The sequence below is a fragment of the Danio rerio genome, chromosome 23 (assembly GCF_049306965.1).
Source record: "Danio rerio strain Tuebingen ecotype United States chromosome 23, GRCz12tu, whole genome shotgun sequence".
Taxonomy (NCBI): Eukaryota; Metazoa; Chordata; class Actinopteri; order Cypriniformes; family Danionidae; genus Danio; species Danio rerio.
Window position 1 is genome coordinate 24,478,888 of NC_133198.1, and position 17,953 is coordinate 24,496,840.

The 17,953-nt window shown below is 34.0% G+C and overlaps 1 protein-coding gene across 18 annotated transcripts in view; it reads left to right on the plus strand.

The window, feature by feature from the left end:
• Window positions 1-17,953, plus strand: part of arhgef10lb (Rho guanine nucleotide exchange factor (GEF) 10-like b) — a 99,953-nt gene that overhangs the window by 33,033 nt on the left and 48,967 nt on the right. For all 18 annotated transcript variants that reach the window (XM_073938949.1, XM_073938947.1, XM_073938940.1 and 15 more), the window contains 6 exons: window positions 1,736-1,915; window positions 2,694-2,810; window positions 3,959-4,051; window positions 8,144-8,314; window positions 12,885-13,030; window positions 17,174-17,346. In XM_073938949.1, the coding sequence (XP_073795050.1) occupies window positions 1,736-1,915; window positions 2,694-2,810; window positions 3,959-4,051; window positions 8,144-8,314; window positions 12,885-13,030; window positions 17,174-17,346 (880 nt within the window). The remainder of the gene's footprint in view (window positions 1-1,735; window positions 1,916-2,693; window positions 2,811-3,958; window positions 4,052-8,143; window positions 8,315-12,884; window positions 13,031-17,173; window positions 17,347-17,953) is intronic.

The window sequence follows — 17,953 nt, forward strand, 5'->3', positions numbered from 1 at the left end:
AGGAAGAACATTTTCGCAGTATTTCTGATAATATTTTTGCTTCTGGAAAATGTATTATTAGTTTTATTTTGACTATCATTAGTTTTATTTTGACTGACTACTATTTTGACTTTATCAACCCCCTTAACAAATAATGTTTTTCGATTGGCTAGAGAACAAACCATTGTTATACAATCACCTAGTTAACCTAGTTAAGCCTTTAAATGTCACTTTAAGCTGAATACTAGTATCCTGAAAAATGTCTAGTAAAATATTATTTACTGTCATCGTGGCAAAGACAAATAATCAGTTATTAAAAATGAGTTATTAAAACTATTACATTGGAAATGTGTAGAAAAATATAATAAGCTCATTATAACATAAGGTAATATAACAAGCAATCATGACTACAACTCCAATTTCAAAACTCAAACATTTTTCACAACGCCCATCTTTGCAGATATTCACATGTACATTGCAAACATTTTGTTGTATTACAAGTTGTGTTTCACTTTTCATGCATCACAGTAATGATCAATCTACAGGTTATTCAATGCAATAACACATCTTTAAATTTTGTAATCTCTCAGTTTTTCAGGTTAAAAGTAAATCAGGCAAAAGTTCCTGTGGGGACGAATGTAACACTGTTATTTATGTAGCACTGCCAATAACCATACCTTATTTTTCACTTCCACATTACAGTTTGTAGTGTTTTAAATGAGATGTTTTAAAAATGTATGCATAATTGCCCATAATAATAAAATAAAAATCATATATTGTAGAAAACGTTGCATTGTTGGATTGCTTTAGAAGCATTTGATGGGGCTGAATTTAAAACATTTAAATGGCGTTTAATATATTTAGCAAAAATAAAGACAAAATATGTTTGAGGTTAACATTAACAAGGTCATAGTCAGATATATTTCAAATAAATAAGATTAAGTGAGTAAATCTAGCAAATTTTGTAAATATTACTTTTGACCCACCCGTGTTACTTTCAACAATTCTGATGGGTTCAAAATTAACACTGAATTAAAGTGAAGCTATATTGGAGTTGTTCTACATTGAGTTAGTAACCACAACAAAAATATATTTCTGCTAAAAACATTATGTTTCAAAATAAAATTTTTATGAAAAATGTTTTTTTTTTTTGTGGAGGAGTACAATCAGACTTTAATGAGGCCAATTCACCACAGACAATCATTCTATTAGCCAATCAGCTCAAGACCAAACCCCTATAAATAGTCAAACACGTCATACCTCTGTTTTTTCTTGACTTAAGCAACTCTCCACCACCCCAACCCCACACTATTAAAGACAATATCTACTTAAATCTGATTGGGGAGCGTTCTGGAGCCAGGCTAGACACTGCGCTTGGACCCTATCTCTCTCTATCATCATAAGGGGAATATCACGAGTTAGGGTGTCTTTCTGAGCTCAGAGCCCTCTCCCTGGACACCACGCCAAATACGCATATTCTAGTCAGTCAAATATTTGTAAATGTGAATGTCGTGATTGTCTATAAAGCTCAACATTCAAACTCAAATTAGGCATAGCAGAAATAGAAACTATTTTTGAAGTAGATTCCCCTGTCACTAGTGACATATTGCTATTGTAGCTGGATGATATGAAATTGTTAACACAGAAAACATGCCATTGATTAAATGTTGCTTGTTTGATTTCATTTTTTTAAATGAACAGAGATATAAGACTAAATCTAAACGTAAAAGTGACTCATACCTGCGTTATATTTTAGGAGTATAAGAAGCCTTTGATGGAGGCCGAGCCCCGGATCCTGAGCCTGAAAAAGATCCAGCCTATTTTTTACAGGCTGAAGGAGATCCTGCAGTGTCACTCCATGTTTCAGATTGCTCTGGCGTCCCGTGTAGCAGAATGGGATAACACTGAGAAGATTGGAGACCTTTTTGTCGCTTCAGTACGTCTCCTGTTGTTCTACTAAAATGTTCAATTTGTGGTGTGTTTCACAGCATGTAGATCATTGATTTTTTTTTCTCAGGTTAGAAAACTTAAAGATTTTATACCTTGGTAACACTTTACAATAAAGTTTTATTAGTTAATGCGTTTACTAACATGAGCAAACAATAAACAATAGATTTATTACCATGTTTTTTCGTCTTTATTAATGTTAATTAATGCAAAAATTCATTTTTCATTCATATAAAATGATTAATTTAAATTATTTTATCACACATTTTTTTTGTTTTAAACATTACCCATTTTGTTCAGTGGCATTGATTGAGCTGATTCGTGCAGCCATAAATATGCCATTGTGTATTCCAACTCACTTTAAGAATAAGATTTTTGCATGAATAAGCTTTGTCATATTTTTTTATTAAAGTCAAATGAGCTGTGAAATAGCCTGTATTTTTAGATGCCAACATGACACGATTTCTGTTGTTTCTGTAATGAGAGATCTTTGCAGATGGAAAAACAGAACATCCTTTAGTCAGCAGTTTTATTTAAAGTGTGCTAATTTCCTCTGCATCACCCAGGCTGCGCCCTGCAGCTGAGCACATTTTGTTAAAATCAGTTTAATCAGAACAATCCCGAAAATAGTCATAACTTTTGACAGTAAAAATGCAAGCGCAGTACATACTGTTCTATCATGAAGCATTATTATGTGAATCTTGTTATGTCTGAACTGTGTGTTGTTATGTCTGACACTGAGTGGATTAATCTTCTTTTCCCTTCAGTTTTCCAAGTCAATGGTGCTAGACGTCTACAGCGACTATGTCAACAACTTCACCAATGCTATGGCCCTTATCAAGAAAGCCTGTATGTCCAAGCCAGCGTTCCTGGAGTTTCTCAAGGTGAACCTTTCCAGTTGTTCTTCAATGTTCCTTTTCAATGATTAAAGTAAAAAACACTAAACCTTACATTTTAAAATGAATTGCTTCAAATGAGTGCAGGAACACAATATATAGAGTATCAAAATTGATTTTCAATTTGACATTTGATAAAGTTTTAATGTTTTAAAATACATTTCAAATTGAGAATTAGATTATATATTGGTATTCACATTTTATATGCATATGCACATTTTATAGGCATTCACATCAGTCGACAACCAATTTTTTCAGATTTACTAAAATTTAAATGTAATATTATTAATAAAGTTATTAAAGTGTAACATAAAAGTATGCAAAAAATCCTATTCTTATTGTAAAATTAAATATCAAGTAATGATCACATGTAAATGCAGCGTGTTATTTATCCGATAATGAATATGTTATTGATAAATCATGTTTCACTAAAGAGTAAATCTAAATAATCAAGTGTTTAACTGTTCTTACACCAAAGGTGTATATGCACAGACTTTTAATTTCAGCCAGCCAGCCTCAGCGCTTCAAGTCTTTCCATTATGAAATTGCCACGTTTAAATCTTTAAAAATCAGTGATCTTCACTGCCTGATAGATATACAATATAAAGTGCGTCTCAGATCAGACAAGAAGCACTGCATTAAATTACATTTTTCCTCACCATGTCTATAAAATATGTTAGCTTATTTTATCTCAGTATTTTCATTGGAGTTTATGCGCTTGCCTGTTGATCCTGACAGAGCTAGCGGTCTTTTATCTCGTTTTACGCTTGAACAACTAAATGAATGCTTAAGTCTATTTAACTGAATGTACTGTATTTACATTACAACATCGATGCTGTAAAAGCAACATTATGAAATTAAAAATAGTCATATAACGTTTTACAGGAAATTTATCATTGCCTAAAAACACAAGCTGTGCATATAGTCCATTAGCATTTTGCTAAAAACACCAAGAACACCTTAGCAAATGCATAGCAATGTTCTGGCAATTAATCATAACATCCCATTCTTTCATGGCAGCAATCTGGCATGTACTAACTAGCATCACAGTTTTCTTTACATGGTGTAAATATTTAGTTTCAACTGTTTATTTTTTTTTGTCTAAATCCCTTTTTTTGTGTTTTCATGAGTTGTAGAAGAAACAGGCCACCAGTATAGACAGAATTACTCTTTATGGCTTGATGGTCAAACCAATCCAGCGCTTTCCTCAGTTTATCCTCCTCCTGCAGGTTAGTGCTCTTATCCAAATACACACACACACACACACACACACACACACACACACACACACACACACACACACACACACACACACACACACACACACACACACAGATACTTGTATATATGGTTCACCAGGACTCTACATAGATGTAATATATTTTTTACTGTAAAAGACACTTATTACCCTACCCCTAATCCCGACTCTTACAGGAATCATGTGGCAAAATTAAAATGTAAAATGACCCAGTTGAGTAAGTTTTGAATTACAAGGACAAAAGGCATGTTCTTGTAAGCCACCTTAATATAATACAATGAGATCATACCCATGATGCGTTTGTTGATATTATCCAAGTTTGTCCTCGTAACGTACATAAACAAATACACATACATACATTTAGTCTTTGTGACTTATGGGGACATTCCATAGGTTTTCATTGTTTTTATACTTTACAAATGTTATTCTCTATCACCTTAACCCAACCCTATCCTTAAACATAACTCTCACAAGAATTTTTTAAATAGAAAAACTTACAATACCTATGTCATACCAATGTCATTACACAATGTTGTGTCCTCGTATGTGACAAAAACATACACATACCATTTCCTGTTCAGAGAGTGTTTAATGATAATGGAGTTTTCTCAAACTGTTCAGCACGGTAAAGTGAAAGAAATTTAATTTAAACACACGCATGCAAACTATCAAAACTATATTATGATATGGCAGAGCAAATGTTTAAAAAATGTAAACATGAACGCTGCTGAAATGCTTCTTATATGCTGTTTACTTATATAAGATTGGTATTTTACTACAGCAGCGAAAAAGCAAGTTTTGTTAGGATTTTTCTGTCATTTGAAAATTTCATCTCAGTAACTTCATTTGCATGTTGCCCCTGGGGGCTGAGACTAGCTGTTATCACATAGGTTTTACAGGGTTTAAATAAGGGTGTACTGTAGCTAGGCTGTTTAAAATGAGTTTGAGACAACAGTTAAGTTTAGCTGAGATAGCTAAATTGGACTCATTACAGAAAGGGTACAATAAAACAACATTCCCATTCCCTATTTATAATATATTCCCATTCCCTATTTTATTTTCACTGACTAAATTTAAACTCGATTTTATCCATAGGAATGAAAAAGTCTTCTCTAAATTGCAGATATTTAGAAGGGAGGATTACAAAGACTTCAAAGAGTTGTTAATTGGATACAATTGCACTGATGTGTTTCGCACAATAAAGCCGAAGGTGTACAATGAAGAAGAGGGCATGACTTAACACTTTTGCCTTTCTCAGTTTGTGTAATTCCACATGTTGTTCAGAGTATATTTTTCCCAAATTAATTTTACACCTCACTAGGACAAACAGTGTTTTTTTCCCTCCATTGCAGTGTTTACCTTTTTTATACTTTAGCTCAAAAGAATTTAAGTGAAATGTGACAATATGCCCTATAGGTGGAGCACATTGTAACATCTGAGTGGCTCATATGCCATATAAAATGTTGTCTTATCTAATGAAAAAATGTACAATACGAACTAAAATATTTTCTAATATAAATTAATTATTTACAAAAGTTACTCTTTTAAAAATTGATTTTGAGAGTGAACACAATTCAAAAGAGTGTGGCCAGAGAAATGAAGAGACACTTTCAGACATAGAGAAAAAATAATCCTAACTGTTACAGTATAGCATTAGTTTAATAATAGCATGGCGCATTGAAGCACATTGAAACAGTGTTATCCATCTAGTTAGCATCTTCTGCAGGTTAGCAAAGTATTGAAGGCACTAAATAATATACATGATAATAAATTAATAAATCTCTTATTAATAAACACTAAAAACTGGAATGAAAAATTGTATATTTAAAGAAATGTTTGACAATATCTTTAAGATTTTGGAATTTGGCCATTTATTTCTCTTTTTAGTGTTGTTATGGCAAAAAGAAAATATAGTAGATTTTGTAATGCTAGCATGTATGGAAATGTTTAAACCATGTGGGTTACAATCAGTGGTGGACTAAAAAATTATACTTAAGTAAAAGTATCATTACTTGCCTAAAAATGTAGTGTAAATAGAGTAAAAGTATCTGTTGTAAATATTACTCAAAGAATGAATCAAAAGTAGAACTTTCAAAAATACTCAAAAGTGAGTCGTGAGTATTACTCTGTAGAAAGCTGATGCATTTACATGTAATTTGGGGGGTGGGGGTGTAAACATAATATTCTGTAGTGCATTTAGTTATTGCTCAGTAGGCACACAACATCATAAGACATTAGAATAAGGTTGTAATGCCCGATGACCAAAATTCAATGTCTAGCAAGTGTCTAAGGACAATGTGATCCTGATGTCCAATAAAAACATCAACTGATGTTGATATTTGGTTGATTTTAGGTTGTGTTAGAAAGTGACCAAAATCCCACGTTGAGCAAACATCTTAAACCAACTTCATATTGACGTCAAATACTGACAACCAAAATCCAGCATCTGATAGGTGTCATACTGGTAATGTCCACACCATGTGAAGCTGTAACATCATTAGATGTTGATATTTGGTTGATTTTAGGTTGGACGTTGGACAATGACGACAACCCGATTTTGACTTCCAAACAAAAAGCAATGTCCCCACGATGTTGGGGTACAACGTCAATCTGACCTCATGATGACCTCTTGTGCCTGCTGGGTGTTTAAGGACATTTCAGTCATCAATTGAGTAAACATCTGTAAAATTCTCATCAGTGACATGTATCTAAACAGAGTTTAGGTCATTGCGTGTAAAGATTTTGGACATCTTCTTGGACACTTTTAATGCTTCCAAACAGCTGAAATTATAAATCATCCATGTCTTGGGGTTGTTCATTATGATGCGATTTACTTTCTATGTGCGATTTGATTGGACATGAATCACAAGACAGATTTTTCTAATCCTAATAGACAAGAAAAAATAAAGTAGTGACTGCAGGTTGAAGGAAAGTAGCAGAGCAAAAGTACCGATACAGAACTTAAAATGTACTCAATGAAAAGTAAAAGTGCACATTTTTAAAACTACTTAGTAAATTACAATTTCTTAGAAAAAAACTACTTAATTACAATAGTTTGAGTATTTTTAATTTGTTACTTTACACCACTGGTTACAATTAACCCTTTTGATAGTGTTCACCATGTATACTTTTTTTAAAGCATACTCTATTTAAATATGCACAAAGTGTCTGTGCTTAGTTTTTTGTAAAAAACACAATTTTAAGTTTTTTTTAAAATCTCTAAACGCATGCATTCAGTTGTTTTTGCCATCTTCGGTTTGTTGTTTAATGTGTACTATTCCCTCCAAAGATAAATTTATTAGGTTCCTTGACCAAGAACACTTAAAGGAACACTCCCCTTTTTTGGAAATAGACTAACTTTACAAGTCAACTATTGTTAAACAGTTGAGTACCATTTTTGTGTCTTTCAGAAGCTGTTTTAGCTTAGCTTAGCATAAATAATTGAATCGGATTAGACCATTAGCATTTCGCTCAAAATAAAAAATACAAAAAAAGAAGTAATTTAGAGAGTTAATAATGTTCCAATTTAAAGCTTAACTCTTCTGTAGTTATGATATCATGTTGCACCTGAAAATAGTCCCTAGCTAGGTGACTTTGTAACAGTGCTGCATAATATCATTGTGCCTGCTGCAGCTATGCTACGGGAGCAAAGTTCCTTATTATTATGCCAGAAAGATATAGTTTCTAGTCATATTGACCATAAAAAAAGCAACTCTTCATTTTACGTCAGTCTAGTACACAATGTAACTAGTACAGAAGAATTCATCTTTAAATTATTTGAACTTTTTTTTTTTCTTATTCTTTGAGCAAGATGCTTATGGTCTAATTTGATTCAAAGATTTACGCTAAGATAAGCTGAAAAAAAGTTCCCACCAGACTTGGCTATTGGCTCAATCGATTTGAAAATGTTAAAACTCAAACATTTAACTCTGGGGGAGTTGTGAAATGAACCCATTTCCAAAAAAAGTGTTCCTTTAACATCTTTCACTGTCCCACAAGTAGTTATTGATCACTTTGCATGACTAAAGCAAATGTAAGCAGACATATCTGTGTGTGTTGGCAGGACATGTTGAAAAACACCTCTGTGGGGCATCAGGACCGGCTGCCGCTGCAGCTGGCGCTCACTGAGCTGGAGACTCTGGCAGAGAAGCTGAATGAGCAGAAACGTCTGGCCGAGCAGCTAGCTGAGATCCAACAGCTCGCTCGCAGCATCAGCGACCGCAGCCTCAGTAAGGTCAGAGTTCATCACACTTCAAACACTTCAACGTGTCAGCAACCCAACAACACAATGATTTGGCTTTACAAGCTCATTTGGTTGGCAGTATGGAAGGACATGAGCTGTTAGTGTGATCGAACTGCTACTTCCACGTTTCCTCTTTCTAGAAATAGCTTTGGCAAAGATGTTTCCATGCCAGGATGGCGGGTTGTCAGTGAAAGTAATTTTAGAGGGAGCTATTTAAGACCTCATGATATCAAAACTGGAGTTCGGTGGTTTTTAGTTCAAGTATGTTAGCTTTAAAAATGTCCTTCACATAACAAGCCCTTTGATAAATCTATGTCTATATTTCTCATGTATGAAGTCATTTTCGCTGTAGTGTGTACAACAGACAGCATGTTGAAGAAAAAAAAAAAACTGAAGAATTATATTTATTATCCAGAAATTGTTTGCATTTTTTGTGTGCATTCTTTTTTACAGACCATGAATGTTAAAGTACCTGATGACAAACTTCTTCACTGACAATTATGTGGACTATTTCTATACAATATGTTGTTTCCATAATTAACTGTCTTTTAAATTGTTACAAATTAAATACTTGGAATGTAAAATGTGTAACCTGAAAACTACTTATTTTGTATTATTTTAAAAACATGTACTATTTTATTTCGCATTATACAGTGATCAGCATGAATAAGTACACCCAATTTTGAAAATGAATATTTAATATATTATTAATATAATATATTTTAATGGATTAAACAAAACAGATTTATAAAATCAATATTTTTATTGAAATAATATTTTTGTCACTGAACGTCAAAGATCATTCACACTAGCAGCAACTTTGTAGCTGCATGTCCCTCTGGGGTGGCAACCTGCTGCAAACCTGGGGTCCGTTCTTTGTACATGGATTACTCAATTAGCTGGATTTCTTTATTGACGATTTGACACGATCCAGGATCGTTTCGTTCTTCAAATCTTATCCGAGAGTTGTTGTCATAACAACCGGTCTGGTAGCTCAAACCTGCTCAGGAGCAGGCTTATTTCATATAAATAGGATTAGATCATTTCTGGAGTTGGGTACCAAAACTCGGTGCCACTATGGTATGCACCGGATCCAATCAGCATATAATTTTCGGTGCAGCAACAAGAACGTAAAGCAAGTCGCGCACCGGAAGCGCCGATCGGGGACGCGCAGCACCATGCATTTAGAATTCACAAGTCAGCGGCTGTCCGCGCCGTCCAGTGGCCAGCCACGACTCATGACTGTTCATGTTTCTGCCATGCCACAGAGCGCCTTCTGAAAAGTTTCATTTTAAATAACATGTGAATATGCACGTCTGGTGTGTGATACTATCATCTGTCATGTGCCGCGGCTTTGAGCGGTGCATCCGCTGTGTTACGTGCTTAAGAAGCATAAAGGAGTGCATTAAAGATACACGTGAGTAAGCATTGTGTTACACCATCTCTAAATGTTTAATTCTAAACAGCTTTGAGAGATACGGATGTCAGCGATGTCAGGCAAAGCGCGCAGAACAGCGCTTGCGGCGAGCGACTCACTCCATCAACACGCATGATCGCGTTCATCTAATTTGCTTAAACTAAGCATTCTACAGTATGGCTATATTTTACAAGCAAGGATTCTGGCACACCAATATGCAGCAGATGTTTTTCAAAAGTTGCATGTAAGAGAGAAACACGTCAAACTTATAAAGTTAGAGGGCTCATGGAATCACCTTAAAGGTGAGGAATGGACCATCTCTGACAGCTTGTGACATCGTCTGACACATTATCTGAGTACGTTTACATGGACACCAATAATCTTGATTTTAATATGATTAAGACAATACTCTGATCAAGAGTCTACCACGTAAACAGTGATTTTTTAACATCTTAAAGGACCACAGACACAAACTGCGGAAGAAACATTTATAGGCTGATGACATGTTACTGATCTATATGTTATAACATGCAGCTGAATAAACAGCTGAATAATATTATTGTCTTATTAGGATTAAGGCAAATCATTAGATCACTGATGTCCATGTAAAAGTAGTCACAAGCCCCAAACCCAGAAAAAAAGGTGCTCCCTGATTTTGATGACAGCCTTTCCACAGGTTAGTAGAAAGCTAATGTAATGTTTATAGCATAATGCAAATCTTGCATTTATGCTAATAAACAAATGATCAAAAAAAAATATTTATGCAATTCAAATAAATAAAATATGAATTGATGTTTACTTTAAACTTATTATAAATATATATTTATACGGTTCAATTATAATGATAGTGATATATATATATATATATATATATATATATATATATATATATATATATATATATATATATATATATATATATTTTTTTTTTTTTTTTAATTAATTAATTTTTTTGTCGATTAATTTTGTGGCTAAAAGGTATCAGTTCAGGCACCGTTTTGGCACCGGTACCGTTTTAAAAGTATCGATTTAGCACCAGTATCGGAAAAACCCAAACGATACCCAACCCTAATCATGTCGTTATTAAAGGTGATATTGAAAGTATGTAACGAATGCTGATATTTTTTTACAGTAGTAACCTTTAGGTTATATACACTTGGGAAAATAGTAAAATTAAAAAAAAAATTATATAATTTATATTAATTAATAATATTTAGCATTATATAATTAATAATACTTACGTTTATATACATATGAGTAAAAAAATACATATAAATAAAAACTTCGGCACTCCAAAAAAAAAAAGTTAAAAAAATGCGTTTTCTCCCCAAGGGAATCAAAGAGAACATTTAATAATATAAATTTTTTTAGATACAAATGTGTACTATTTTAAGGTACTGACCCAGCTTTTGTACAATTTGAGTATGATGACAGACATGCACAATATTCGACTGTTTTTTGTTTGTTTGTTTCTTATAAAGGAATAATAATTAATGCAGTCATGCACATGTTTTGACAGCTAAAATGATGGTGATTTGATGCTTTGCAAAAGTTGCAGACACCTTTACTAATATTAAAATTATTTTTAATGCAACATTAATTTAAGTTCCTCACGCCGATTGCGAAACTTAAATAGGCCTGGGCTACCATAAAGAAAATCCAACTCAAAATGTAAAACTAAATAAATTGCTAAATACTCTTGACATATAAAAGCTTAAGGTCTGCAGCCCACCACAAATGATTAAAGTTATTGCGTATCATATTTAACAAACCATTTGCTATGAATTTTTTGTCATTACACTGCTGTCCCATCAGCTAATCGTTGCATTACTGATCATGATTTCGAGGATAGATAGATCTGTCCTTTACAACACACAGCGATCTAAGATCAGTTTATCCAGACATTTTAATCTGATTCGCGAACTTGTTTGAAGAACCAAATTAGCCAGAGATCAGTTATCAAGATCAAAAGATCCAAGATCTGCCAAATCATCTTAGACCATTTAAGTTAGATACAAAGTACGGACCCAAAGTCTGTGTAGCTCCACAGCACAGAGAATACAACTGGTCTCCAAACGAACTGAGAGAGGACCACGTGAGCTCTACTGGTGCTCCTATTAGCTGTTGCTCAAGAAAGTCAAATAAAGTTGAAGAATTCTCAATTTTTTCACATCACCCGACACGCCAAGCTCAGGTAGATGGAGTTCTCCAGAAGTTGCTCACTCTCCATCAAAATGAATGGTTGCTTGTTGCTTTGCCGCTGAGAGTCACTCATAGTGTGAATGAGGCTTGAGGCTTGTTGCAAACTACAAAATTTCTATACATTTTTTTTGCCTAATTTAATGTACAGTAAATGCACAAATCTAATATTGTAAAGTATCCTATAGAAAATATAAATTTAAAACTTTGTGAAGGGTGTACTGCTATATGCTGAGCACTGTATATTTGTAATGTTAAATTACAAACCTAAAGACATTTCAATTTGAAACAGTATTTATATTTAGAAATTTAAATGGAGTCATTCTCTGTCATAAATGGAGTCATTTTTTAAATCATTTATCAATTTTTGATATGTTTGCATACCACTAGACCTTTCCAGACATATAATATAACTTGTAACCGGTATATACACTTCAAACTAAACTGAGAGTATAATGTGTAAATAATCAACTGAAAGGTTTAGATTTATATATTCTTTAAGAAGAAAAAAATAAAGCTGTTATTTCTGTTTTCATCTTTACATGGTATGTTTTAGTGTTTTAATTAAGCTTGACTGATTTAATCCATTGATTAAAACAATATTCACTATATTAATACTAATATATTCAAAGAATTTTAAGTCAGTATTGCACTAAAGTCTTCCTGCTTTCCTCAGCAACTGCACCGCACACATATATCTCACATTCATGTGCAAATAAGCAGTTTTTGAATCCCCAAAGGTTACATCACACTAACCTCAGTAGATTTGTTCAACCGCACAAAGATGTTATAGCAAGAGGGATTGAAGTTAAAATGATGTAGATCAATGAAACGTCTCTTCAAAGTCAAGAGTCAAACAGCAGAGCACAGACATCCAGGTGATGCAAGGGCTCTGACATGGTGTGGATGTGTTCATTTACCTATTGAAACTTTTTTTACCAACAGCAACTAAATTCAGATCAGAAGCAGTTAATTCTTTCTGAGACGTTGATTGAGACTGTCTATGGCGAGAAGGGTCAAGTCCTCAAGTCTAAGGAGCGCAAAGTCTTTCTTCTGAATGACATGCTCATCTGTGCAAACATTAATGTGAAGTAAGTAGTCTGCAACTCATATGTCTATGACTGTAAACATTACAACTTTGTCCTCTATCCAAGTCTTTCATGAGAGAAATTCAAAGTGTGTCATATTTGTTGTTTGGTTCTGTTGAATAGTTTAGTTAAGACTGAATTGTACATTTACTACATGTTCAGAGGTCACAATGTGATTTCTTTAAAGACTGAACCTGCGATACCTGAAAAAAGTCCTGTCACCTTTCCAAGTTTTAGGAGCAACAAATAATAACTTGACCTCTAGTTGATCATTTTGTATCAGAAGTGGCTTATATGAAAGGCAAAGGCCTCTAGATTACGCTTATTTTACCAAAATAAAATATGATCATCCTTTGATTTAAATTTTTTAATCAGGATGGTAAGATCTGACTTTGCTCTGACAAAGGTCTTGTTGATTAACAGAAATAATGTACAGCATAGAATATAAAATCATGGTGTAGTTGAAAGAGAATGAAGATTGTGTATGACTCCCATGAGCTTGGACGACTGCATCCATACATCACTGCAATGACTCAAACAACTTATTAATAAAGGCATCTGGAATGGCAAAGAAAACATTCTTGCAGGACTCCCAGAGTTCATCAAGATTCTTTGGATTCCTCTTCAATGCCTCCTCCATCATCTTACCCCAGATATGCTCAATAATGCTCATTTCTGGTGACTGGGCTGGCCAGTCCTGGAGCACCTTCTTTGCTTTCAGGGACTTTGCTGTGGAGGCTGAAGTATGAGAAGGAGTTATATCCTGCTTAAGAATTTCTCTCTTCTGTGGTTTGTAATGTAATTGGCAGCACAAATATCTTGATACATCAGGCTCTGAATGTTGCCATCTACTCTGCAGATCTCCCACACGCCCCCATACTGAATGTAAGCCCAAATCATGATTTTGCTTTCACCAAACTTGACTGATTTCTGTGAGATTGTTGGATCCATGGGTTCCAACAGGATGTTCTGCAGTATTTATGATGATTTGGATGTAGATCAACACGATTCATCGAAAAAATCTACCTTCTGCCACTGTTCCAAATAATATGCTAAATAATATTCTTACAACTGAGATAGACGACAAGACTTTTGTCAGGTAGTGTACAACAAACAGTTTTATGATATATATTTTGCAGCTGAACTTATAGAACATCCAAAACAATGCTGTGTGCTGGACTAAATGTCCTCATGTCCACTATTCATATGTTTTAGTATTTAATATATAAATAGAATATTATCTGTACTCTGTAATGTGCTCATATATATTAATATATATATATATATATATATATATATATATATATATATATATATATATATATATATATATATATATATATATATATATATATATATATGCGTCAAAAAAAAACAAGCGCATAATACGATTTTTATTAATGGCGTTTTGCTTGCTATTTTTGCTTGGCACATTATAGCTTCTTTGTTTACAAGATGTTAAATGTTGGCAAAAATTGTGATGAATTATTGTCCTGGTGTGGACAAGCTTTAAGGCTCAGTAGTCTCAGTACAGTTACACATCAAAGTGCAGCATTTACACTTATTTAAGAATTTGTTTTAATAATCAAGTCAAAACTGGGACATGCACTGCATAAAACATACAGTATGCTAGTGTAATTGGCCGTTCATTCCACTGTGTCGACCCCTGATAAATCAGGGACTAAGCCAAAGGATAGTGAGTGAGTGAAGTCAAAACTGCCTAATGTGAACACACCCTTTCAATAGTTGTATTATAATTGAAGATATATGTATACCTCAAAATTAAAATGATGTCTTCATTTACTCAACCCCATACTATTCAGACCAAAGAAGTGTTTAAGGGGTCCATGAACTAGGACACCAAATTTCCCTTGATCTTTTACCATATAAAACATTATTGTGCTATAAAAACATTTGGTACTTTTCAGAACTCAAACTTTATTATTAGTTTTCAACCAAAATGGCAGGTTGTGGAATTTGCCCCGTTATTATGTAATAGTGTGGCTGAACTCTGCCTCTGCAGACGAAGATCAAAGCATCACTGCCTGTTCAGCCAGTCCATCGATTCACACTGCTGTTGGTAAATAACAAGAAAGGCAAACAAATGACGGCCTTCACAAAAACCAAACAACAAATATGGCTTTGAAGACAAGATGCTGTGCATTTCTAAGTTATCTTTGCAATGACTTCCTTCTGATCCTTACATTAAGATAGAGTGTATGAGCTTCAATAAAATTTTTAATTAACGTAATTCCTGACAGCATCAATAAAAACGTCTTAAGTCAGTAGGTCATTTTTTTCACTTAAGTTTTTTTGTTGATTTGTCCACAAAGGCACAATTAAGCAGGAATTTTAGAATGATTGAAGCTAGATGGTGCTGTGTTGACTATATAAAATCCAAAAGTAATGTTGCATCACACAAGTGTGACTAAATGTTTTATTTTATGGAATTTTTTGCAATATCTGTTATAACAAATGGTTTAATATGAGTATTTCTGCATTTTTACCTAAATCAAAGCACTGTGCATCTATAAAGGATGTGAGCTGTCAAAGCTACATGCAGAAGTTTAAGTTGGTGGGCAAACAGTTGTTCTTGCAAACTTAAATAAAAAAATAATATATCCAAACCTTTAGCCAGTTATACTAGTAGACCAATTGTATAAGTATATCAGAGACGAAATCGTATTTAAAAGCTTAATATGGGTTTAATATGGCCAAATCCATACTTTTAGTCCCATATGCACAATAAGTGTTCTTGAACTATAAAACGAAGTTGGGTCAGTCTGGATTGAATTCTCTCTGGGTTCAGAGTTTGAGAAGCTCTGCAGTAGATGTTTACTCCTGAGTCTACAATCTGTGTTTCGGTGGTGGGTGGGGGCCAAATCAGTACAGAAAATAGACTACTTCAATCTATAATGTTTTTTGATGTAAAGATATTGATAATATCATAAGTGGACCTCAGAGAAAAGTACATTTCCAGTACACAAAAAGGCAGATAACGAACCATTTAATGCAGTTGTTTTTCTATATGTAATAAAAGTGCATGGTGGGAAGCTTAAAAAAATAAAAGTAGTCCACATGACTCATGCGCCATGTTCCAGTTCAATCTAAAGCCACACAATTTTGGAGCTTTGTGTCCAAGAAAGAAGATGCTACATTTTTTTTTCCACTGACATTATTCTCTTCTAGCTCATTGCTCAGATTTCATGCGTGTTTGAATCTAAAGTGTCAAAACATATCAAACCATGTTTAAAGTCATTGGTTCCCTTGTGTTTTATAACCAATAGCAATGTCCCAGATTGAAATGTGTACATATGCGGATTAACATATGCACATATTTAAATTGCACACGAGATTTGAGAGCTTTGGTGGCAGAGACATTTTTTCTGTGAATAATGATCTTAAATTAAAGCTATCGCATTACTTTGGAGGACTTATAATATATAATGCATGAGTGAAATGATCTAGTTTTGGAATACTTTAATGTCATTTGGAGGTCACCATTCACTTTCGTTATAAGAAGTGTAGTGTAAACATCCTGACTCATATCTGACATTCACATTTGACAAATGAAGGAAAGTCAAAAGGGTTTAAACTTTAAAACAACATGAGGTTGAGTAAGAGTAGACAGACTTTTCATTTCTGGGTCAATTAAAGTGAATTAAGATGTTCAAATTGTAAAAAGCTACAGAAAAGTGGAATCCAGTTATTTACTCATAATTTATGAATTAAGGCCATCTTCTTTTTAACTCCCTCTCAACTGACTTCTAGATACATTGAATCAGGCATTGATAACATCTTTGACGAGCCAAGGTAACGTTCTCTCATCTGCCAGGCTTTTTCATTAATGACCACTGGGTCATGCTGTTTTCAAAGACTTCAGATCAGAACGATTTAACTCTGGCTTCATTCCTCAATCTCATCCAGATGTTCTCAATGCAGATCATGCTTAACAGAGGAATACATGAATAATAATTTCCCCGAAATCACAGCAGGGGGTGTTTGGCTCTCTGAGAATCCTCCTGATCACAAAGCTCTAATTGCCTTCCTGATTCCTGGATCTCAGATCATTCAGATGTCTTCTGGTTATGTAATATTGGTTATTTTGAGTTCGGGTCTTCAGTTAATTGTTGTGTGTTTATTCAGGGGGCCTCCGGATATCAGCAGCCTCGTCCCCATTGGCCCCAAGTATGCGGTAAAGTGGACTGCCCCCCTGCCGCAGGTGCAGGTGGTGGAGGTGGGCCAGGAGACACCACAGCGCAAAGAAAGCATCCTCCAGCAGAGCAGCAACAGGCGTCTGAGCTCCAGCAACCCCCAAGGTTGGTATTTTTAAGAGTGCTACTTTTTTGTGCTTCTTTTCTTTCTTTCTTTTGAAGCCAGTAATGGAGAAGGTTCATGTGCTCAAGCAAATTGGTCATGACTCTTCTACTGTTCTAAAATGTATGTTTTTTTGGAAAGAGTGAATACCCGTGTTTGATTTTTTTACGAATGTAAATCTTTTGAAAATAAAACAATAAAGTATTCCCCAAAAAATCTGAAGAATTGTGTTTTAACAAGCAGGAAAAATTTATGTGCATTTATGTGCATCCATATGCAAGTTCAAAAGATTGGGCTTTTTTGTAAGGAGTGAATGCTTCTATTCAGTGAGAATCTAAGTTGACCTTTAGTGGCAGCATAAAAGCTTTTTTACTGTTGCAAAAAAATACCATAAAAAAGAAATTGTGTTCTTTTGAACTTACTGTTCATAAAAGAATCCCGAATGGTTTCTCTTGGTGCAGCTTTTTATTATTGATGATAATAAGAAATGTTTCTTTAACACCAAATCAGCTAATTGTTATAATTTTTAATCATGACACATTGAAGGTGCTGAAAATTCAGCCATGTCATTACAGGAATAATTAGCATAAGATGTACATTAAGATGTTC